At 41.1% G+C, this 25,168-nt stretch overlaps 1 protein-coding gene across 1 annotated transcript in view; it reads right to left on the bottom strand.

Annotated features, from left to right (window-relative positions):
* Positions 1-5,087: 5,087 nt before the first annotated feature.
* gsg1l2b (gsg1-like 2b) overlaps positions 5,088-25,168 on the bottom strand; it is a 48,864-nt gene continuing 28,783 nt past the window's right edge. Inside the window, exons 3-5 of the mRNA XM_020928927.2 lie at positions 19,793-19,945; positions 5,996-6,107; positions 5,088-5,388 (exon numbers count right to left, since the gene is read on the bottom strand). Of these exons, the coding sequence (XP_020784586.1) occupies positions 5,088-5,388; positions 5,996-6,107; positions 19,793-19,945 (566 nt within the window). The remainder of the gene's footprint in view (positions 5,389-5,995; positions 6,108-19,792; positions 19,946-25,168) is intronic.

Raw genomic sequence — 25,168 nt, 5'->3', positions numbered from 1 at the left:
GTCGCTTCTTTGCAATTCCCACAAAGTTTGTTGCAATGGCGGACGAGAATCCACGACCAGTTCGCCGCAAAAGAAAGTCAATTTTTGAGGTCGCTGAAAGAAGAAGAGAAGGAGAAAAGGAGCGAAGATAAACTGAGGTGATTCTTGGAGAGTCCTTCCAGCGATGGCGCGACTGAAGCAGACGAAGGGTCTAAAAACCGACACGTCGGTCGCTAAAATATTTCTAGACAGGTCAGTTCAACAGTAATATCTGGGTTTCACGTGACGTCACAGGGCTACGTTTGTCAGCACGCAAAATCAGATGGAGGGCAGGAAGTGAGCTGACTGGAGGAAAATGCCGATGTGTTGTGTAGTTTATGGCTGTGCCAATCGTTCTAACCGAGAGAAGGAAAAGCGATTTTTTTCTTTTTAGAGTACTGAATACAGTCGTCCACAAAGGTCAGAAATGGGAAAAGCCGACAGAACAACACCATAAAAAGTGGATTACAAACCTGTTTACGATCGGGAGGAGCAGAATTCGCTAATGCTCGTGTCTGCAGTGACCACTTTGACAGAGGTTTGTTACAAAGATAAATTGTTTTTTGTGGTTTACCTAAACATAAACGAATCATTAACGACTAACGGCTAACGACGTTTGTTGACATTAAATAGTTCAGATAGAGGTCACTGCCGATACACTGCAGTTTTTTCCATAACAGTTTATACACATAAAATAAGAGAAACACTCACCCTGGCGAAGACCAAACGATAATCATCATTTAGGCGTTTTGCACCGAGGTTGAGGACCCATCCACTGACAAAAAAAGTTATATGCCTCCAAACTTTTATACGCCTTCATCTGTTGTCTGGTGTAGAACGATGTCTGAAGAGCTAAAAAGTTTGTGATCTCTTCTGCCTCGATTGTCGGCAAATCTTTTACTTCGGTTGAAAATTCTCTCATTTTCAATAAGATCAGGGTCACGCCCAATATATTTGTCGACTAACTGCTCGTACTTTTGCCTCGCTACTGGCTCTAAATCCTTACAATAAGAACTCTTCTCCATATCCGTGTTCTCCAGAGCCGTGTTTGTTGTGTTTGTCTTCACTTCCTGCCCTCCACCTGAAATTCGCGCATCATCGTGATCACATGACTGAAACCCTCCTATTCTGAACGCGAACTGGATGTAAACAAGCATGATTTCTAGAGTAAGGAGGCAGGAGGAGGTGTTTCTACTGAGGGAGCTGTGGAGGAGGAAGGTGGTGTCACTCATACACAACATTTGAAAAAGGACTGTCCCCGTATTTCACTTCTGTAAAAATCCTCTATATAACCTTTAAACAAGATGTGCATGTGCAGTTCAAAGCACATGACTGAAGGGCTGTTGGACAGTGTGAAGCTCAGTTCAGTTTAATTCAAGTTTATTTCTATGGCACATTTAAAACAACTTCAACTGACCAAAGTGCTTCACATAAAGTCAACAAAACAGATACACATACATATATACAGATAACATGTGAAAACTACAATAAAACACCAACATAACCTGACTAACTCGTACTAACTCCAGGGAGAAGAGGTGAGTTTTCAGTCTAGTCTTAAATTGTGACAGACTGAGAGGATTTGACAGGAAGAGGAAAGCTGGTCCAGAGTCTGGTCGCTGCGACAGAAATGTCACGTCTCGTCTTGAGCCGAGTGTTGGGCTGCAGTAACTCCCTCAAACAGACTGGACCTATAGAGTGCAAACATTTGAACACAAAACATTTAAATTGCACCTGACATAAGACAGGGAGCCGGTTTGTTGTGGTCTCGTCTCTTGGTATTTGTCAGCAGACGACCTGCAGTGTTCTGGACGTGTTGTACGCTCTGCAGGAGCCTGGTCCAGTTACACATACAAAGATTTTATTTATTTTGTTTTTTTAAACAGTATATGTGGCAGCAAATGTGGCAGAAGACCTCCAGAGGAAATACTTTGAGGGAGTGGACACTGTTGGACTGTTTGAAATTATCTCTTTGTTTTGCTTCTCATATCCATGGATGTGACAGATAGCCAGGGAACCCAAGAGCAGACACGGGTCAAAGGGGAATTGATAGACAGAGTAGGACTCTGGAGCAGGTCGGAGTAGGACTCTGGAGCAGGTGGCTGTAGCACGGAGATCTGAGGCAGATGGATAAAAGGTAAGTATATGAGTTACAGGTAGGTTACACAGACACAGCTGGAACATAGCACTGATTGAAGACGATCTAGCAGCGCTGATCTGGCTTGAATGGTTTTTCAACCCTGTTGATTGCAGAGTGGGCTCAGCTGACGATGGCTCCATCACCTGTCTCCACTCCTGAAACACAAAAGGGGAGGGGAAGGAGGAGGCCCCTCAGGGAGAGGCAGATGAGGTCAGAGGTGCTTGAGGGACTGTGACAATGTAGACTGTGCAAGAGGCTTTTTTTTTTCTTTCTTTTTAAATCCACTATTAGGCCATATGTTCACACATTTCCTTTATCATCGGTTTGCATCCGATTTTTTCCCCATTTCTTCCAGTTTGGTCATCAGTTATACCCAGCCTATTCTCCAGCAGCAGGTGACTACAGATATCATGTAGAGGTCATGATGCAACGGACCTGAGGTTGAAATGACACTGAATCATCCCTTTAAATGCAGTATAAACATAAAAATGACTTGACTTAGATTTTCATTTTGAGAAAGATCTTAGAAATAAGAAAAATCACCTATGGACATTTGAGACGCTACAGGCTTTTTACACCATATGGCAGCAAATGTGGCAGAAGATCTTCCACAGGAAACACTTTGAGGGAATGGACCATTTCATTACTAACTAAAACACCACAGTGAAGTAAGAACGAGGCCTTTCTTGTTGTTGTTCTCCTGGTTCCCTCTGGACTCTGCTGTGGTGCTGCAGGACAGAGAGGACAGACACTTTTGTCTCTTCCACAGGATCTGCTGACCCTCCCTGACCAGTCCTCCTGTTAAACTGACCTGAGACCTTTGACTGAGACACAAAGGACACTGAGACGTGTAAATGTTGCTGCAGCAAAACTTGAATTACCTTCAGGATCAATAAAGTCTCTCTCTTTCTATATATGTCAGTTTAAAGCCCAGATCAATTACATTCATGGTCCTATTTAACATGATTTTCTATTAGATTTGAGATGTTATTGCTTTTTACAGTCTCAAGATGGCTGCCAAAATTGCCACAGCAGCACTATTCATTATTCTTCTAGCTTTATTTCTAGCTCAATCTTGATTTAGTGAACACTGACATCTAGTGGACAGAATAAGCAAATGCACAACAATGTACCAAAATGAGCAGGATTTTATTTATTTCATTTCATTTTTTTTTTTCATTCTAGATCAGAACATCTCATAGAAATGCTTTATTTATATATTCATATTATGTGTTTTGTTTATTTTATTTTATCACAAAAGTTAAATGACTAATAGTCACTACACAAAGTTTCACAGCATAAACATTTAAATTTAAACAAAAGTCATGCTTCATTTTCAGAAATACAAACCTCATCAGAAATAAGTATAACATTTACAGAAAATATATAGGCTGAATAAATAAAATACATTTAAAATCAAATCAGAACAGATTTTCAAATGCACTTCAAAATAACACGGTCTTCTAACCTCTAACGCTTCTTCAAACAGAGTCCTTTCAGCATATACACCTCCTGTAAGACCATCACAGGTTAGAAGGCTGTACTGTGCCTTTAAGAGGAGCTGCTGCCAGGAGCAGCGCCCCCTGCAGTTTGGCAGTTTGCACACTTGTGATGTGACGTGTAGGCTATTGCTGTTGTTTAAACACAAGTACAGAATACACAATTAGCTCAAGTGTTGATGAGTTTAAAGTTCAGATTTAAGCCTCTCAGATGTGAATGCTCCTGGATGAGTGGACGTGTGATCTGTGTCAAACACAGTTTCACTCATGTTCTCTCTGGTATGTTAAAGCAGCACTGTGTCACTTTCTGGAGGAGCAGGTCTCCTGTATGAGTCTATGGAAATAGAAAGTTAAACCACACTTGAGAACATTCTCCATGGAGACACGTTCATATCAAACTGTAGAAGAGTACAGCCATGACACATGCAGGGGGAGGTCCTCCTCCAGGCCAAATAAGAGTCAGGTTTGCGGAGATGCAAGCCCGTTCACAGTAAGGACACTGTTGTGTGCAATAAGCACAACCACAATTTTTGTCTATTTCTGACTAAAGGTCACACAGTGGGGCTTTAAGAAGCTGCATATTTACTATGTCATTCAGAGGTAGATCAGAATGATACATTATAATAATGCACTATTTCATGTTTCATGTTAAAAAGACCCCGTAACCCCCCAAACACACACATCTACAGTCACATGTACACAGCACTGGCTTCACGTTTGTGTCACAGTTAAATGAGAGCTGAGGTCTGGCTCCTCCTGCTGCTCTGCTACGTCTGTGTTTGCCTTTGGTTCACAGTCAGGGACATTCAGTCTAACACCACACCTGTACTGCTACTCTGTACCACCAGAGGGAGCTACAGCCCATTACACGGAGTACAAGTGTCTTTCAGAAGTTTGACAACTGCACAGTCAATCAGCTGGAGCTTTGAGCTTGTATGAAGGGTCCATGACAGTGAAGGGCTCTGCTGTGTCCAGGTCATCCTCCCTCCAGACCCTGTGTCTGACCTCACCTCCTCCTCTCCGGGGCTCTGGAGGTCAGATGTTCCTCTTTCACAAAGGAGGGGCTCAGCCTTTATCACTGTCTGTAGTAACACAAGTGTCCCTCCTGTGGTCAGCAACATCTAACACGCATTCTGGGGGTCAGCAGTTCCCTTCACACAGTCTGGGTCAGCAGAACTCAGCACTGAAATGACCACATACCCCTCTGATGGGTACTCAGAGTGGGCTCAGAAGTGCCCCTTTTCAAGAAGCATGGTGTCAGCAGAAGTTTTTCTCACTCTGTGGTTGTAGTAGTGCCCTTCAGTGTGCTGGCTCATCAATATTCCTTTCACTCTGGGGGGTCAGCAGTAACCCTCAGAGTCCAGTGGTCAGCAGAACCCCCACAGTCCCCTCTCACTGTGGGGTGAGCTGTACCCCTGTCACTGTGGGGGTCAGCAGTAGCCCTCGGAGCAGCCCTCGGGGAGGTCGCTCAGGTCTAAGAACATGGAGGTGTTGGAGAGCCTGCGGCTGGTGGAGGACAGGTCCAGCAGCTCCTCGGCCGTGCTGGGGACAGAGCTCAGGTACATGTCCCACACCTGCTGAGGAGAGTCCAGCTCCAGGAGCTTCTGTTTGATCTTCAGGTTCTTCTCGATGTTCCTGCGCTTGTGCTTGAACTCCAGGATGGTCTTGGTGTAGCGGTTGATGGTGGTGACGGAGGAGGCCATGCAGGCGGTGAACGAACTCCAGGCTAATCTGAAAACACACGAGAAGTCTGATTTTATTTACTGTTCCTCAGTCTGAAATCATCTAAATGCTTCTAGTGAAGGTTTGTGAAGTTTAAAAACACAGTGGAACTTCCTGTAGTATGTAGACATCACAAGGTGGAGCTGTGTGTTTTCGGATTGAGAGAAGAACTAAATCTGCAGGAATAAAAACTAAACACACCTCCAGACACAAAACCTGTATTGATGTTGTGTACTTGTACTGCAGTAGTGTGCTAGTACTTACATGTAGTACCAGCTGTAGTGTATTTGTATTCACATGTAATAGTATTGTTCTAGTACTTACGTAAGACCGGCTGTAGTGTACTCGTACTGCTGTATTGTAGTACTCACATGTAGGACCAACTGTAGTGTAGTTGTACTGCAGTATTGTAGTACTCACATGTAGGACCGGCTGTAGTGTAGTTGTACTGCAGTATTATAGTACTCACATGTAGGAGCAGCTGTAGTGTACTTGTACTGCAGTATTGTAGTACTCACATGTAGGACCAGCTGTAGTGTAGTTGTACTGCAGTATTGTAGTACTCACATGTAGGAGCAGCTGTAGTGTAGTTGTACTGCAGTATTGTAGTACTCACATGTAGGACCAGCTGTAGTCCCAGGTCTGGGGTTTCCAGTCCTCGGGGCCCAGACTCACAGTGAGCTGGAAGGCCGTGGTGAACATCATGTGAGCCACCATCCCCAGAAGACCTGAACACACACACAAGAACACACACAAGAGGCACTGTTATGTCAGATGCCCTCCCATTAAAAAAACAAAACAAAACAAAACAAACAAAAAAACAAAAAACATACAAACATGAATGGGTAAAACAATTGGGGTAGGACACTTTAAGTTTTTCATCCTACTCCTTTTGAACAGTAGGTTCCAAATATGTACATGTGCATATCCTCAAAAAATAAAATAAAATAAAAAATAAAATAAAGTAAAGTAAAGTACTGTATCCCCATGTGTCAGTTACCCTCCCATAATCCTACTCTATGCCTGTGTGCCAGATGCCGTCCCATCATCTAGTAAACCTGTGTGATCTGTTGTTGTAGTCAAGATCACATTAATCGAGACCAAGACTAGTTCGAGACCACAGGGTCCCGAGACCGAGACAACACCAAGACCTTTAAGTGTCGAGACCTAAACAAGACCGAGACTTTTAAAGGCCGAGACAAGACAAGGCAAAACCGAGACCACGGCCCATCGAGACCAAATCAAGACATCTTTGTCATTTCCTACATTTATTTGTATTTTACAGTTCTTTTGGCACATTTATACCAATGTTTTTATCACTCTATCCCCTTTTTACGTCAGACCTCGAGACGAGACAAGACCGAGTCCAAGTGCCTTCAAGACCAAGACAAGACCGAGACAAAAAAAAAAAAACTTCTTGAGGCTGGTCTGGAGACAAATACAGGTCTGGAGTACTACGCCACTACTCCCGTCCTCTAGTATCCCTGTATATTAGATCCCGCAGAGTTGTTCTATGACAGGTAACAAAGGGTAGATTTGGAAAAAAATAAAAAATAAAATAGTCCCTGTGTGTGTCAGATGCCCTCCCTGTGCTGCTGACCCTGTAGTTCAGACCTCTACAGACATGTTCTCAAACGCATGGGATTCTTGGATTCAGATTTCGAGTTAAAACGTGCACTTTAAGATAAATCTTGGCTCAGACGTTCCCGGTGTTGGGTCTACGCTCGCATACCGCAGCTCGTGTGAATGACAGCGGTGCGTTCACTTGTAATCCACATTAGCATACCCTCTTGTCCGTGCCTGGTCGGTCTGTAGCGGCTCTGATCAAACACTCAGCTACAAATCGCCCTTCAATCGGATTAGCACAAAGCTCCAATCCTGCGCACACCTCTGCTCCCCGCTCATTTCACTTTTCATATCTGTGACCTATATCCGCGCTCTAATGCCGTGTTTGGACTTTACGCATTGTTCTCAACTGACTTTTTAATGCTGTGTTTAGGGTGACCTAGCTCCCCTCCGTGAGAAAACACCAAACTCTTTTCTACACGCTTTTATTTCATCACTTAGGGCTTCCCCACCCACTCCTCCCAGTACCTGCTCTGACGCTTTTGCTTTTTAGCAGCATGTTGGGAGTTCTGGTACAGCAGCCATGTCGAATGAATGAAAATGAGCTTATCGTCAGTGCATATTCACGCCTAATTGTAGAAAGAACGTCAAAAAATAAACAAAACGATAAAAAGATTGTAGCCGTATTCGAAGCAGTCAAGGCTGGGTGCAGTCGACTCAACCTCTCTACCAACAGTTTTTAATGTTTATCAGAAAATAACTATCGTATTTTTCGGACTATATGTCGCACTTTTTTTCATTCAATTCAATTCAATTCAAGTTTATTTATATAGCACATTTAAAACAACTTCAGCTGACCAAAGTGCTTCAGATACAAAATAGAAGAAACGGTTACAAATACAAAACATATATACAGAAAACATGTGAAAACTACAATAAAAACACCAAGATAACCTGACTCGCTTGTGTTAAATGCAGGAGAAGAGGTGAGTTTTCAGTCTCGTCTTAAACTGTGTTACAGACTGAGAGGATCTGACAGGAAGAGGACGGATGTTCCACAGTCCGGGCGCTGCCACAGAAATGTCACCTCTCGTCTTGAGCCGAGTTTTGGGCCTGACCAACAGGAGCTGGTCAACTGATGTCAGGGTCTGGGTGGAGTTTAGGGCTGCAGTAACTCCCTCAAATAAACTGGACCCATAGAGTGCAAACATTTGAAAATAATTACCCCTTACATACTGTTCATTTCTTTAGCTTTCACAGTATGATCCAGGTCAAATTTGGCCCAAACCAAGAATTCCCTTACAGTAAGTGTCTATGCCAAATAAATAGTCTGTCCCACATGAATAAATAAATGTAATATATAAATATAATGTTTCGGAGAGCAGGAAGAGCATATTTTTGTAAGTTTTACAACACTCATTTTTTGAGAAAAACATCTGCTATCACACAGTACCATGTCCTGTTTTACAAAACAAATAAAAACATAAAAGCCAATATGATGATGATATTTATTGCATTTGAAACTGGCATGAATATTCTGGAACTGTTGGAATTTATAATCTAACCAGTTTTATCCACTGCAGCCCTTATGCTTATTTCAAACTAGTCAATGCATTCAAAGCAGTGGTCTATAAAAGTATAATGTTTTTAAATATTTTCATTTTTGTGTATTTTGGCAAAATTTTGGAAAAGTCATCAAATTTCAGGATCAAAGAATGATGTTTAGTGTATTTTTACTACTCTTGAATGTCAAAACGGGTCAAAATGAACCCGAATAGTATGTAAGGGTCAATAACATTCATGGTTTGGGTGTTTCCTGTGACTTCTACTCCAGTGCGACTTATATATTAAAATGTTCACACTGAAGTGTCGAGAGGTTCTAGTCTTCTGTGTCAGTATCTGCTGCTTCACTCTACTGCACATGTCTCCTGCAGAAAGAGCCTCTGTCAGTCGATCGCACCATTACTTCTGTAAAACTGAACATTTAACATTTAAACAAACTCGATGCTGAAGAGAAGATGAAAAGAAAATCATATGTTGCAGATTACAAGCTGCAAGTCGTGAAATCTGCAGCCAAAAATGGTAATCGAGCAACAAAAAGAAAGTTTGGAGTGAGAGAGAAACTTGTGACACTGGGAGGATGCACCATGAAACTTTCCTGAAGTCACTGGATGGATGGACAAAGTCTGGACTTCAGTGACACTGAAACCATCCTGTCAGGGATTCAGAAAGACCCGAATAATTCTAACTGGAACTGATGCTGAGTCTGACGACAGCGACACAGAAGAGGAAGTGGTGCTCTGTTTACCTCCGGAGGTCGAGGTCGAGTTGTTCAGAAGTGACACCGAGGATGAAGAATTGAATGGATTTAGTGATTTGGAGTGAGATGGAGAGTTTGTTCTGTAAACATTGTTTCTGTTCATATGTGACGTTAACAGTCTGTTGTTCTCTCTTCTATTGTTATTACTACAACTTGACTTTCACATGAAATGTCGGATCCTGGTCTCTGATTTTATAAAATAAATTTCCCTTAAAAAGTGTGACTTATTGTCTGATGAGACTTACGTTTTTTCTTATTAATTACACATTTTTTGGCAGGTGCGACTTACTGAAAAAATATGGTACTCAGGATTCTGTTTGATTGAGTGTAATTTTTTGGGACATTCAGGGCCAGATTCAGGATTCAGGACACCAGCTGAGATTTCAGGACTGTCCTGTTTTGTCTGGTCACTCTAGCTGTGTTCCATTAGTACACTGTCTATATAATCCCTCAGTCGTCCAGGTACAACATTTACTTTGCAGTGCTTGTACTTGTACTATCACCACAAAGATTTTTGTGGCACAATACTAAAGCTCCTATATTACGCAAACTTGACTCTTGTGAGCTTTCAAGGTGCATTGTGTAACTTTTCTGGTGGAGGGTCCATCAAATGCTTTTCTCCATGGAGATGTTATTGCTTTGTCTGGAATGTTTCACAGTACAGCATCTTCTATCTTCATGGAGATCAAACCACTATTTTTGAGCTCTAAAACCACCTGTAACTGAATAAATGTAAAGTAGAGCTGTTTAATGTCATACTGTGGAACATTCCAGGCAAAGCAATGACATCTCCATAAATGACATCAATTTATAAAAACATCATAACAAAACATTGGCATATATTAAAAACTGGCCCTTCATTGGGCTTTTAAAGAGCACCCCCTAGTGGTGTATATTAGGAAGAAACCTTAGAAATAGACTTGTACACTCCTATCTTCCTCCAAATCAGACCACATCAGACCAAACCATACTGACTCCTATTCCTGATGAAAATCACCGCTGTGGTGGTGCAGTCAGTGAAACTACACATATCGCTGCAACAGTTTTAAGCTCCTCACACTGGAAAAGAAATACTGATCAGAGGAATTCTATCCTGCTACACTAACTCTGTTATTTATATGATCACCTGCCTCTGTGGTAAAACCTGTGTGGGTAAAACACGCAGGGCTTTAAAAACAAGTACTGTAGAGCAGAGAAATACAATCAGATGTAAAACATGAACTGTCCTGTGGCAACTTATTTTGTAGATTTTAACCATCCTATCTCTTCCTTAAGATAAATAGGTACTGAACACATGGAACTGCCCCCTAGAGGTGGGAATCTAGAGATGCTCCTGTCAAAAAGAGACACTTCTGGATTCACCAACTTAAGACTCTTGCTCCTCACAGACTGAATGTGGAGTTTGATCTAAGATGTTTTTTTTTTTGTTTTGTGATAGACTTACACTATTTCTGTATTTTATAGAATGTTGTTTTTTTATGTAAATATCTAAACTGTTGGTTCTTGTTGTAGAGTGGGTTGAACTCACTGGGTGACCTCACTTTGGGACCTCCCATTCATTGAGTGGGTATATGGGCACCTGGGCTGGCAACCATTTTGTGTGCTGTGGTCCAAAGCAAGAAAAATATCTGATGAAGGCCTTTTTTTGCTGAAACGTTATTTTGTTAATAAAAAAAGTATTTGGACATCAGCCATCTGAGTGTGCTATGCATTTTTTCACTTTTATCTCCATAGAAACAAGCAGGTGACAGACCCCCAAAAAGTGACACAGTGCACCTTTAAGCCATGTTAGGATGTTGATACCTCCTCAAAAACAGACCTGGAGTTGTGTTTTGTCTCACTCACAGTTGAGCTGAGTTACACTTTATTATGTTATTATATTATGTCTATCTACATCTCCAAAGCTCAAAATACTCTGTTCAACCTTGTGATGTCACGAAGTGTTAGTTTTCAAGTTAACGCCTAGATTTTTTATTTTTTTTTATTATTTAGAAGAGATTGGCAATTCTGGAGTTGAAATCATCCACATGAGTCTAGTGAAGGTGTGTGGAGTTTAAAACACATTGGAGCACTTCCTGTATTATCACATGACATCACAAACTGGAACTGAGTGTTTTCAATTTGAGGGAAGAACTCGGCCTAAATGTGCAGGGTTTGTGTGTTAAACATGTGAATGAAACAAAACACAACTCCAGGTCTGTTTGTGATGAGGAAACAACTTTACAACATAAATCAGAAAACAGCGTCATACGGGCACTTTAATCACAATCGATTCAACAATTATTACTAGGGGAGGGAGATTACTGCACTAATTATGATGAATTAATTACAAAGAAAATAAGGCATTAAAAATATGAAAGCATTTTATTGCAGTTTGCCAAACAACGCGGAATGTGTTAGTGCACCATGCCGCTGTACGTCAATTATACTGATGCACACAGTTCTGAACAATGGAGCGTCATGTGGAGCATAAAAGTGTTCTGGGTCTGCTGGACGGTACATTTCTATTTAATAAACGGCCCAACTCAAGTATTGACAAAGGCGTTGTTGATTGCAAACTGTGTAGAAAAGAGTTTGCATATCACACAAACACCTCAAACCCTACGAGACCATTTAAACAAAAAACATGTGACAGAGAATAGAAACTACTGGAGCTGTTGGCGGGAGCAGGTCTGGTCACCATCGTACATAAAAAACTTAACGTAAAACATTCTGATTGTGAGCCTGGTTGCCTCTCCACAGATCTGACTTGTAACTTGGTCTGGATTGGTCTCTGTAGCGGGGTTCTATAGACGCATCAAGAATCTCGGACTTCTGGTCATCGCACAATTCATACTGGGAAGGATTTTCGGAAAAAGTGAGCATCAAACCTCCATGTTTGTTTTCCCAGTGGGATGAGTCTATTGACAAAGTCAATCTTTTCAAGTCTTTTGAACCATATCACTTTTGTTTCTGGTTCTGATATTGTCATATTTTAGTTTTGGGATTCAGACATTGTAATTGTGTGGTTGTTGGATCCTAAACAGCGGAAAAAGGCTTGAGAAATTTGTTTGCGAACTCCATAAATGCAAAAGGGAATCAAATCTGTGACTGCAAACCTCTGTTCAAACTGTTTCCCTTCCCAACGGAATTGAAAAATAGTGAAAGGTGAAGGTGATGGGCAGGATTGATCCACGGGAAGGACCAAAAAGGAAACCTCTGATTGCCTAAATCATCGCGGGTTTGCAGTGAACAATTTGTATGTGGAGCGACATTAAAGCAAAATCCCAATCCCTCGCTCAACCTTGGTTACGAAATTTAAAAAGTCAACGCCAAAGCGAAAGGCACCAGCTGTTCACCAAGAAACACCTTCCACTGCAAAGAGACCAAGACATGATGTTGCTGTAAAACTACAAGAACAAGAAAGTGCAGCTCAGTCTGTTTGTCTTCTGCACCTCTCACAAACGGGATCCCACTTTCATGGCTCCACATACGAGAGAATGAGAGCCTCGCACATCAACTACTAGAGACGGGTGCGTTGGAGGAGAGGGAGCAGCCCCAGAACATACAGAAAAATCCCGCACACCGTCTTACTTGCAAACTGTGAAATTTATTAGGACAAACCGTGCAACGTTTCGGCACTAGGCCTTTGTCAGGCAAACAGAATGAGAGCTCAGGTGGCCATCTTAAATAGGGTGTGGCAAGCACCCAAGGGTGACAGGTCATAAAGAAACAGTGTACACAAAACCCCATAATTCAAAAAACAAAGAAAGTCAACATATAGTGTAATAATAATACAAATAATAGTAATGAAATCATCATATAACGATCATAGAATAATTTTAGAAAAGTAAGAAGAATATATGGATACATATAGACATAGTAAACATTCACCCAACTATAAAATAATGTTGTCGTGCCATATACACATCTATATATATACACAATGAATCCTAAGCTGTAGCCCATATACAGCCCACCCAAAACAAGAGTCCTAATGATGTAAACTAATGTTTACAAAAAGATGCTAAGATTAAAATCGTCATTGATCCTTTAGGAGCTAAAGTTTGGAGAGTGTGAATCCAAAATGCTTCCCTTTGTTTGAGTATGCAGTCATGGTCCCCTCCTCTGGGTGGAGGGGGACATGCTCAATGCCACAGAAACGTAGAGAGCAAATATCATGTCTCTGATCATTAAAATGTACAGCTACAGGGTAGTCCCGGTCGTTTCTTCTGATGGAGCTCTTGTGTTCACTTATTCTTTGTTTAAGTTTTCTTGTGGTCTTTCCAGTGTACACTAGGCCGCATGGACATTTCAGCATATAGCTCTCATTCTGTTTGCCTGACGAAGGCCTAGTGCCGAAACGTTGCACGGTTTGTCCTAATAAATTTCACAGTTTGCAAGTAAGACGGTGTGCGGGATTTTTCTGTATGGCTCCACATACAAAATGTTCACTGCAAACTCGGGATGATTTAGGCAGTCAAAGGTTTCCTTTTTCATCCTTCCTGTGGATCAATCCTGCCCATCACCTTCACCTTTCACTGTTTTTTAATTCCATTGGGAAGAGAAACAGTTTGAACAGAGGTTTGCAGTCACACACATCTGATTCACTTTTGCAGTTATGAAGTTCGCAAACAAATTTCTCGAGCAGTTTTCCGCTGTTAGGATCCAACAACCACACAATTACGATGTCCGAATCCCAAAACTAAAATATGACAATATCAGAACCAGAAACAAAAGTGATATGGTTCAAAAGACTTGAAAAGATCGACTTCGAGAATAGACACATCCCACTGGGAAAACAAACATCGCGGTTTGATGCTCACTTTTTCTGATTGCGCAATCCGAAACACAAACATTCAGGTCAGTCTGCAACGTACTGAAGCACAAATGTGTATTTAACGATGATTTGTACAAGAAATTCTACGCTTTCTGTTGCGTTTGGGACAAGTGTGAGTCCATGTGCACAGTGTATAAAGCAGCACATATGTTTCGGTGTCCAGTGGGAAAAAGTTTTACCAGGTGAGAGAAGTCCCCACCTCCCTCCCCCCGTACAGTGTCCTGGTTTTGACAAAGGCAAATCTGGTCACACTAACCTGTATTCCACTGAGTCATGTCTTTTAATCCTACAGAAGTTGAACCACATCAGCGACACAAGAGCTGTAGTTTTATCTTCACTTAGTTTATGCAAATTAGCGATGTGGTTTTAAGTTTTGTTTCTGTGAGAGTTGAACAAAACTGAATTAAACACATTATAATGTCAAACGGGCTGATGTGGCTCTAGAGTGGTTACGGTTTATATGTCGTAAAGTTGAATTTATTTATGCAGATTAGTAGTGCAGATAGTAATAATAATGATGATCATTTTAATATAAAAACATTAATGATGAATCGATAATCGATCGTTAATTCTTCCGACGATCGATTAAGAAAATTTAATCGAATGCCCATCCCTAATTGAGATATATTTTTTGATCTATCGCCCAAGACTACTGTGGTGGTGAGCGGACGGTAAATATATCGGGGAATGGAGCGGACAGACGAGGAGTGAGAAACAGAGCGAGGTACCGGAGCAGAATGAATGGAACCAGGTAAGTAGCAAGCTCCAAAAAGATAGAATAATAATAATAATAAATAATGCCATACTGTGAGACATTCCAGACAAAGCATTTGACGATACTCCACCAGAAAAGTGACTCATTGCCCAATTTAAACATTTCCATCTAGTATTTATTCATTACGGGTGTTTCTATTGCTCAAAAATCCAATCATTCCTTCTGTGAAAAGGAGCGCCTCTCCACAGATCTGAACTGTACTGTGGTGTATTCCTGTAACCTACTTGTCTCCCTCGTGATAGACAGACATAATCTATGCTGTGGAACATTCTAGACAAAGCAGTAGCATCTCCATGGAGACAACCTTGCACTAGAAATGTTCCGCAGTGCACCTTTACCACTGTAATGAACATAAGATATTCCTTCAGAGTGTTTGAAGAGCTCACGTCCCCGGCCTCCTCTCCGTCTCCTGACTCATTTTAACTCGTGTGTGTGATTGACAGCTCTAATAAACAATATTTTGCATATATACACCTCATTTGCATAGCCCCGCCCCCTGCAGCCATTACACTCGTTATGTGATCAGACTGCCGAGCTGCTGGAAGGAAATGTGCTGTTCCACTTTGTGCAGAGGCCAATATAAAGAGAAGACTGCCTCATAAATACAATTAAACACATTTCCATACGCTTTGGAATGTCCCTGAAGGCCACCGTACCATCCTGTTAGCAATGTACTCATTATTTCTAATTAAAGAGGCTGTACATGATTTTTACTGTCGCGAAAAACGAGTTCATTTGAAACAGTTTGCAGCGGTTCAGAGTTATCCCTCACCCATTTTATGCATTCAGAGCTTCCTAACTATTCACCACAGTGAGTTTATAAGTGTTTTCCACAACTTTCAGAGACCAAAGTTTTGCAGTGACTGTAAAGCTAACCTGCACTTCCTGATTCTCAGACAATAAAAGGCTTTATAATTAGATGCAGATAACACAGCAACTGACTCAGAGGTTCGAGGACGTTGCCTAGCGATGCACAACACGCCCCTTTTCCTCAGATGGCTCAGAACTCAGAGGACAGTTTCAGTCACTAGTATTACTACAGTACCTTACTACATCTGTATTACTGCAATACTTTACTGCGTCTGTATCACTGCCTGTGGGTTTGGTAGTCGGTGTCACCCATGTCGGTGTCGCCCATGTGCTAAAATGAGTGACTATCACACAGCCAACGCTTTCACTTCACTAATATACTGAATGATACTACAACTTGAATACTTCCTCGAGGTTGTGTGGTTGAAGCACATACGGTATTTTTCAGACTATAAGTTGCTCCGGAGTATAAGTCGCACCAGTCAAAAAATGCGTAATGAAAAAGTAAAAAACATATATAAATCGCACTGCACTGTAAGTCACACTTTTTCAGGGAAATATATTTTATAAAATCAGAGACCAGGAACCGGCATTTCCTGTGTAAAGTCAAGTTGTAGTAATAACAATAGAAGAGAGAACAACAGACTGTTAACGTCACATATGAACAGTTCTTCAGATAAACTATAACATAAACAACAGAACAGAACAAGTTTACCAAACTCTCCATCTCACTCCAAATCACTAAATCCATTCAATTCTTCATCCTCGGTGTCACTTCTGAACAACTTGGCCTCGACCTCCGGAGGTAAACAGAGCGTCACTTCCTCTTCTGTGTCGCTGTCGTCAGACTCAGCATCAGTTCCAGTTAGAATTATTCGGGTCTTTCTGAATCCCGACAGGATGGTTTCGATGTCACTGAAGTCCAGACTTTGTCCATCCATCCAGTGACTTCAGGAAAGTTTCATGGTGCATCCTCCCAGTGTCACAAGTTTCTCTCTCACTCCAAACTTTCTTTCTGCTGCTCGATTATTGTTTTCAGCTGCAGAGACTTGCAGTTTGTAATCTGCAAAATACTATTTTCTTTTTGGGAGCATTTGTGTTCAGTCTTCTCAGTCGTCTTTATAAGTTTGTTTAAATGTTAAATTGTTCAGTGGTACAGAAGTAATGGTGTGATCGACTGACATGATACAGACAGAACAGAGGCTCTTTCTGCAGGAGACATGTGCAGTAGAGTGAAGTGACAGTGGTACAGGAGGAACAGGAGCAGCAGATACTGACACAAGACTAGAGCACCCTCTCACAGAATATAAGTCGCAGGAAACACCCAAACCTTGAAAAAAAGTGCGGCTTATAGTCTCAACAATACGGTACTTATTTTGGAGCACCGGGCACTCGGCCAATCCTAAAGCAACAACAGCTTTCCAGTTACAGTCCACGTTTTTCTCCGAGGCAGACACACAAAACATAATAAAACGGTTGAAGTGTGGACGTGACATCATATCCGAGATCCGAGTGGGAGAAGGATAAACGAACACAGCATTATTTTGACCTGAAGAGAATGTTCCACAGCATGACATTAAACAGCTCTACTTTACATTTATTCAATTACAGGTGGTTTTATCGCTCAAAAACACCTAGAAAAACAGACATTCTGACTGTGAGCGGGGTCGCCTCTCCACAGATCTGACCTATAATTTGGTCTGGTTTGTTCTCCATGAAGATAAGAAGGTTTAATAACATAAAATACTGTGAATTCCAGACAAAGCAATAACATAAGTATTAGAAGGACCCTGCTTGTGTTGTGATAGCGCTCTGAAGGGGGAGCGACTCAGAGCTTCAAACTGAAATATGAATATGTTTTTAGCGACACTTAACAATAAAATGTAACATGGTGCTCTAAATACATTACGTGTCAGCAGTTAATACCCCACAGAAGTCAAACAGCCTCGTCTTTAAGGAGCTGGAACGTTTCTAAAACAGGACCTGCACTCCCACACTCACGCCAGACGACTTGTCTCCTTTACACTAATCTATAAAATGTCTGTCTGGTTGTGCGTATGATGAGACCAGTGATGACAGTTGAAATCCTCCTCCGCTCTGGAAGCTGTCTCTGTGGGCACTGCTCCAATGAACACACAGCACAGTCGAAATAGAATTAAGGAGATTAGGATTTTACAGCTTAAAGAGCCATATTACGCTGTTTTCTCATCTATGTTCTCATGTTGTTTCCTCGTCACAAACAGACCTGGACTTGTGTTTGTTTCATTCACACATGTTCAACACACAAACTGTGCAGACTGAGGCTCAAATAGAAAACACTCTTCCACCTTGTGATGTCATGTGGTAATACAGGAAGTGCTTCACGGTGTTTTTTAACTCAACACACTTTCACTAGAATCATTTGGATGATTTCAGCCTTGGAATTGTCAGTCTCTACTCAGCTAAAGGTAAAAGGAGCTGGAGTTCAATTGAAAATGGACGCTTCATGACATCACAAGGTGGAACAGAGCATTTTGAGCTTTGGGGATGTAGACAGACTCATAATAAAGAGTTACTCAAACATGTGTGAATGAAACAAAACACAACTCAAGATTCAAGATTAACTTTATTGTCCCATGAGTGGAAAATTTGTCTTGGGCTATTGACCCGTGCTGCCATCAATGCTGTACAATACATAAAAAAAGAATTCATAAACATAAATACTTTAAAAACACAATCTTTACAATTCATCCATCCATCATAAAGTACAATATGCAGTACAAACAATCACTACCTGTTCAGTAGCCTAATAGACACTGACTGTCAATCTGTTCATGTGACAGCGTGAGGCCCTGGACCTTCTTCCTGAAGGTAATAACTCATACTCTGAGTAGAGAGCGTGCAGAGGGGCAGTCAGGATGTTACTGGCCTGACACAGAGTGGCCTGCTCAAAGACGCTCTACAGGGAGAGATGCTCGTGTTCACCCACAAGTGTAAACGCCGTCTGGTGAGGCTGCACCAAACCACACTGTAATGCTGAACCTTTCAAGACTCTCCAACACAGCCTGATAAAAGATCAACATGATCCTCTGGTCCACACCATGAGCTCTTAAGCAACACAAGAAGCTGTTGTAGTCTAGTGCACAGTACCTAGGTACTATGTACTTGTACGAGTCGTCTGGGCAATAGTTTGTTTGTGGATCACAACTGGCCTGTGGTCCCCTCTGTCCCTGGGGTCAAACACTGTTTCTTTATTTTTTGGTGCATTCAAAGGTAGGTAAGGTAGTTACGATCACACCACTCCACAAATCTGTCAATTTTCATGAAATATTCAAAAGAATTGGTCCATTTGTGTAACAGAGATAGAACTGCTGAATCATCAGAAAACATTAAAATGTGATTCTGAAAATGTAGCATAATATGTGTTCTTTAAAACAAATATATCTTCACATAAACATACAAAACTGTGGCTGTTGGGGTCTGGCTGTACACTCCTTCATCACATCTGTCTCTCCTCTTTCTCTCTCATTTCACATCCAAACATGCACCGATTTGACCAATTTTTATTTCCTGACTTCCTTTACGCTGTTGCAGGTGCTAACATCTTGCATTTGTATTATATGTCCTAAAAACGGATAAAATCTCGTATTAAAATGATGCATACGCAGCTAAACTGCAAACCAAATGTAACTTCTGCTACTTGATAAGAAATAGTGTTTACGGAAGCGTTTTGTGTTGTTATTCTATTTGAGCCAGATGTGCCGGTGATAAGTTCACCATAACTCCATCAGAAACACCTCATCATTTTCTCTATCTGTGCATGGATCCTTGAGTCAGCAGATACTGTAGCTCCATCCATAAAGCGGCTCTTGAGGTCAAAAGAAGTGCTGTGTGCTGTTTGTATCTCATTATGAAGAGCTTTATTGGCCCATAAGGAAATTTGTCCTTTGCATTTGACCAACTTTTCAATTCCTCTGGGTCAAATGTATCAACACTGTAAAGTAAAGTACACACCGCGAGCCCAAAGTTACGAGAGCACCTCCGTCAGCTGTTTCCTGTCTACAGTAAAACCACTCGCTCTGACACTCTTAAAGCTGATCCAGTATATTTCAGGAACATCGAGCGTTGGGTGTGCCAGGCTTACCGGAGAGCACGGTGAAGATGGCGGCGAAGGCGTTGAGTTTGAGCCCGTCGATCACGTTGCCGATCTGACACACCTCTATAGACATGAGGATGCCCCCGGTGGCCAGGAGGAGGATGTACAGGCACTCAGCCACAATGCACAGCCACAGCACTCCTGCAAAACACAACATGCACCATTTTAAACTTTCAACATTCTCAAAATACAATTCAAGAGGGCAGTCAAATCAAGAAATCTTTGTCAAGTTGAATGTTTCACAGTATGGTATTGTGGAAAAAAAATATACAGATCTTGAAGAAAATAATAATAATAATAATCAATTTATGAAGCCCGATGAGTTTTTGGAATACAGACAAAGGTTTATTCTTGTTGTTACAGCCAGTGTTGGGGAGTAACAGATTACATGTACCAGAGTTACGTAATCAGAGTACAAATTATGAGTAACTGTATTCAGTTACAGTTACTGTTTGAGTGGTAATTGGATTACAGTTACTTTGTTGAAATAAATGGATTACACGGCGGTATTTTCCTGTTTTCTTTTTTTTTTTTTTCCTCCATAATTCCTCTCATTGCCGGACACTAAACCAGGTCTAAACCAAGTCTAAAACCAGGTGTAAACTAGGACTAAACCAGGTCTAAACCCAGGTGTAAACCATGTCCAAACCAAGTCTAAAACCAGGTCTAAACTAGGTCTAAACTAGGTCTAAACCAGGACTAAACCAAAACTAAACCAGGACTAAACTATGTCTCAAACAGGATTTAACAGGACTAAATCATGTGTGTCTCCTCGTCTTCTATCAATAATATTTTTAATACGGTTAAGTAAAGACTCAGGCTTTTTTATTTTCTTTTAACAGACAAAACTTCTTATGTGAAGATTACTGAGTCTTTGCTTCTCTACAGCAAATCAAGTAATCCAAAGTATTCAGATTATGTTACTCACTTTAAGTAATTTAATGGATTACATTACAAACTACATTTTGGGGTATGTAATCTGTAATCTGTAGGGGAATACATTTTAAAAGTAACTTCCCAACATTGGTTACAGCAGATATGGACAAGGTAAAAATCACATTCATTTACACAAAGACAGATTGAGAGAAATCTTTCCACAATATAAATTGCCATCACAATGGCATTATACTACTTATTATGATATACTATTTATTGTTATGAATGTAAACATGCTCAAAGATTTTACCATTAATGCTGATTTATTCTTAATTACAAAAACATTGGACCTAAAATGTCTCTCTCTGATGTGAACGGTCACTCCCTAAACCCCAGCACCTGCACCATCATGAGTCAGTGCTAGTGCAGCTTCTGCAGCTCAGGGAGGGAATTCTGGAGGTTCTGAGCTTCACATGAGGCCTGAACATAAACTGAGAATGAGACAAACTTGGATGTGTGTCTGTGATTGTTGTGAGTTTTTAAAACTGTAAGAGCTCAGGCTACAGTTCCTTTAAAGTGCATATCACAGGTTAGACGACTCTTTTCACTAAAACATAGTTGAGGTCATTGCAAAAAAAAAAAAAAAAAAAAAAAAAAAATCTCAGTTTGGCCATTTTATAGGTTTCAAAATGTTACTTTCTAGATGGAAGTCAAGTCATCACATTATGGAATTCAATATCTGTTACCTCGCAAATCTCGTCTAATATACACAGGAATTATTATTTCACAAAAGATAATGTAAGAAAGCACATTTATTTTGTGATATCGTGTTTTAAAGTATCGAAAAAAAACACATTTCTTGGGTGTAAATTATTTGGTCAAATTTTTATCTAGTGCTTTTATACCTTCGAGGCACTAAAAGTGCTTTACAACAAGGAACCACTCCCCCATTCACTCACACACACACCAGAGTACACAGACACTGGGGGCGAGGTGGGTTAAGTGTCTTGTCAAAGGACACAACAACAGCATCTGTGGGAGCTGGAATCACACCAGCCAACCTGTGGGTCAGTGGGTTTGACGACCACTCAACCAATGATGTTTATGGGCACGTTCACACTCGGACTTTAAAACCGTGTTGATCGTTGTGGGTTCTTTGTTCCGCACTCACACCTGCACAACAGAACCGAGCCAAGGCCGATGACGTCATCACACGGCACTGTTTGTTTACATGAGCTAATGATTTTAATGGAGAAACAAAGTCTAGCGGCAGAAATATCTGTTAAATAGTGAGGTTGATGTGCGTCCTTTTATGATCCACGCTCCTCTGTGAGTTTATGGAGATAAAAACAGCGTGGAGCAGTGATGACAGACGGAGACGAGAGGCAGATAAACTTCTGTCTGTCCTCACTGAAGGTAAGTGAGGTTTTGCCGTTTGTTTTGGAGCAGATTATATTCACTTTTCCTCGTATGAGTGACATCAGCGCACACACACAGGGCTCGTATTGTAAAGTCATGCGTGTGCACGTACATGAGCTCCATGCTGAGCTTTGGTCCACCTCCTCCAACTGGGCCAAAGTTCCAAAGGTGCTGTGGCGGAGCACAGTTCGATTGCATTCACACTGGACAAACGTACCAAAGCTTTAGGGGCGATCCGTGCTTGGGCACAGTTCTAAAGTCCTAGTCTGAGTGCACCCTGTGTCAAGAGTTGGATTCTAACTGCCGACCTTCAGATCAGTGGACAAACATTCTTCCAACTGAGCTATTGTCGTCCCTTATGCCTAATTTTTACATAGAATTCTCCCTATGTCATCAATGTGGAACTCTCAAAAATAAAACTCTCTACTTTCTGTAATTTTCAACATATTTTTCAGCTTTTCTTTACAAATTGCTTCTTGACTGGTGTAAAACTATCATTTATATTTAATGATAGTTGATTGTTAGGTTTTATCAACAGGTATTATCCCACCGAATGAAGTCAAAATTACAGAACAGTCATTTTAAGATTTACAACAGCCATTATATTTGCAATAAAAACAATCGAATACATGCAAGATAGATGAGTATAATAGCAAACTGAGGAACATTCTAGGACAAGCAATGGCAGCTCAATGGCAACAAGCAGATATTAGACTCCACATGAAAAAGTTACATAGTGCACATTTAATTTAACGGGCCCATATGACGCTATTTTCTGATTTATGTTGTAAAGTAATTTCCTCACAAACAGACCTGGAGTTGTGTTTTGTTTCATTCACACATATTTAACACATAAACATAACAACTAAGTAAGATCTAAACCAGGACTAAACCAGGTCTAAACCAGGTCTAAACCAGGTCTAAACCAGGTCTAAACTCGGACTACAGCAGGACTAGACCAGATCAACAACAGGACTAAAGGACAAACCAAAGAACCATCATCCATTTTCATCTCTCAGAATGCACGGCCCGTCCCGCTGTACAGCAGAGAGGAGAGGGTGTGTTTACAGTGCGGGGGTCAAAGGTGACACTAGCCCCGCCCCTCGCCCTCTGTGATGGAGCAGCTCTGGGAATAGGCCGCGCCTGGGGGAGGGGCTTATGGACGTGTACGGATAAGTACAGTGGGGGGGTGGGGAGATGGAGGATGGGGGGGGGTCAGGCTTTCAAGGGCCCATGGGTGACCGTGCGCCGTGAATGAAACTCAAGTGAGATGGAAATGTACGTCGTGAATATGAATGTGACCTATGCTTTAGCTGAAGACGTGCTAGAGCGCCGGGCTGATGGAGCTTCTTTGTCCCCAGAGATGATGTAAACATGTTCAAATCAAATAGAAATTTTACTGGTGACTATTGTAATGCTGATTTATTCTTAATTACAAAAGCACTGGACATGATGGACAAGTCTTATTTAAGTTCCGATAATCTAATAATAATCCAGATAATGGATTAGATTCAAACCTGTAGCATTTATTTCATTACAGTTGTAAGTTTTACTCACAAATACCTTGAAAAATGTGCATTAGTGAGCGGGCTCGCCTCTCCACAGATCTGTTAAAGAAGTGGTAAAATCGCTGCCGTCCAAACCAGACTACATCAGTTCAAACTGTTTTGACTCCTCTCCCTGTGGTGGTGCAGTCAGTGTAACTAAACATACGCTGCAACTGCTTCAAGTCTCCTCACAGTGGAAAAGAAATACTCCTCAGAGGAATTCTCTCCTGCAACACTAAATCTGTTATTTATATGATCACCTGCCCCTGTGGTAAAACCTGTGTGGTAAAACACGCAGGGCTTTAAAAACATGTACTGTAGAGCAGAGAAATACAATCAGATGAAAAAACATGAACTGTCCTGTGGCAGCTTATTTTGTAGATTTTAACCATCCTATCTCTTCCTTAAAATATACTGTATATTGGCATTGAACATGTAAAACTGCCCCCTAGAGGTGGGAGTCTGGAAGTGCTCCTGTCAAAGACAAAAACAACACGTCTGGATTCACCAAATTAAGACTCTTCCTCCTCACAGGCTTAATGTAGATTTTGACCTAAGATGCTTTTTATGATATGGTCAAATTGTTTTTGCAATGAATAGAATATTTTTAATGTAAATATCTAACAGTTTGTTGTTTGTTGTTTTCTTGTTGTACAGTGGGCTGATGTAATCTCATTGGGTGACGTTACTTTGGGAGCTCCCGTTCGTTGGTGGGGATATGAGCACCTGGGCTGGCAACTATTTTGTGAACTGTGGTCCAAAGGAAGAAATATTATCTGAATGGATCTGATCAGATTTTTTTTTTTTGCTGAAATGTTATATAAAAAAAAGTTTGCTATGTATTTTTTCACTTTTATTACATCCATAGTAGAGAAATGGTGAAATGTTTGCCTTGCCATAACTGAAGACTTCACAGTTTCACAAGGACAAATGCCCTGAGCTTTAACATTCAGTCTTGGCAATGATTGACTTTGTTCACAGAAACAAGAGGAACCATGTAAACTGTTCCTACTGTCAGTATTGTTGCATATTAATCTGTAAAAGTCGTGTGAGCATCTTTAATCTGTGTTAAAAACTTGCTCACACTGCACATGTGATGAGTTTCAGACCTTCCCTGTCCTCATCACTCACCGTCTCACTGGTCCACTCATATTACAGCCAGTCCATTGGTCGACTCTCCAAATGACTCGAGCTGATCTGACTCAGCACAAAGCTTTCATATTTTTCCCACACTTAAGTATCTGCATTTTGTCTGGAGCCTTATTCTATGGCCTGTGCTGCTCAGACCTTCTGAACATCCAACAGGACAGTGTCCAATCTTTCTCCACACTGAAGAGCCTCTGAGTGTGGACCTCCAGACCACTGACCTGCATCTGCCCCATGCACCTGACCTCCTCCTTCTGAAGGCACCAGCTTGGACTGAGACAACAAGACCAATCTATAATACATATTCTCCACAGTTTGCTTCGGTAAACATATTTACCTTCAGAGCATTGTTTAATTCATTAACTAATGAACTTGG

The sequence above is a fragment of the Boleophthalmus pectinirostris genome, unplaced genomic scaffold (genome assembly GCF_026225935.1).
Source record: "Boleophthalmus pectinirostris isolate CB_2022bp ecotype Guang Dong unplaced genomic scaffold, ASM2622593v1 HiC_scaffold_14, whole genome shotgun sequence".
In the NCBI taxonomy this organism is placed as follows: domain Eukaryota; kingdom Metazoa; phylum Chordata; class Actinopteri; order Gobiiformes; family Gobiidae; genus Boleophthalmus; species Boleophthalmus pectinirostris.
The sequence above is the reverse complement of the archived record's forward strand: the minus strand, read 5'-3'. Positions and strand labels throughout refer to the sequence as shown.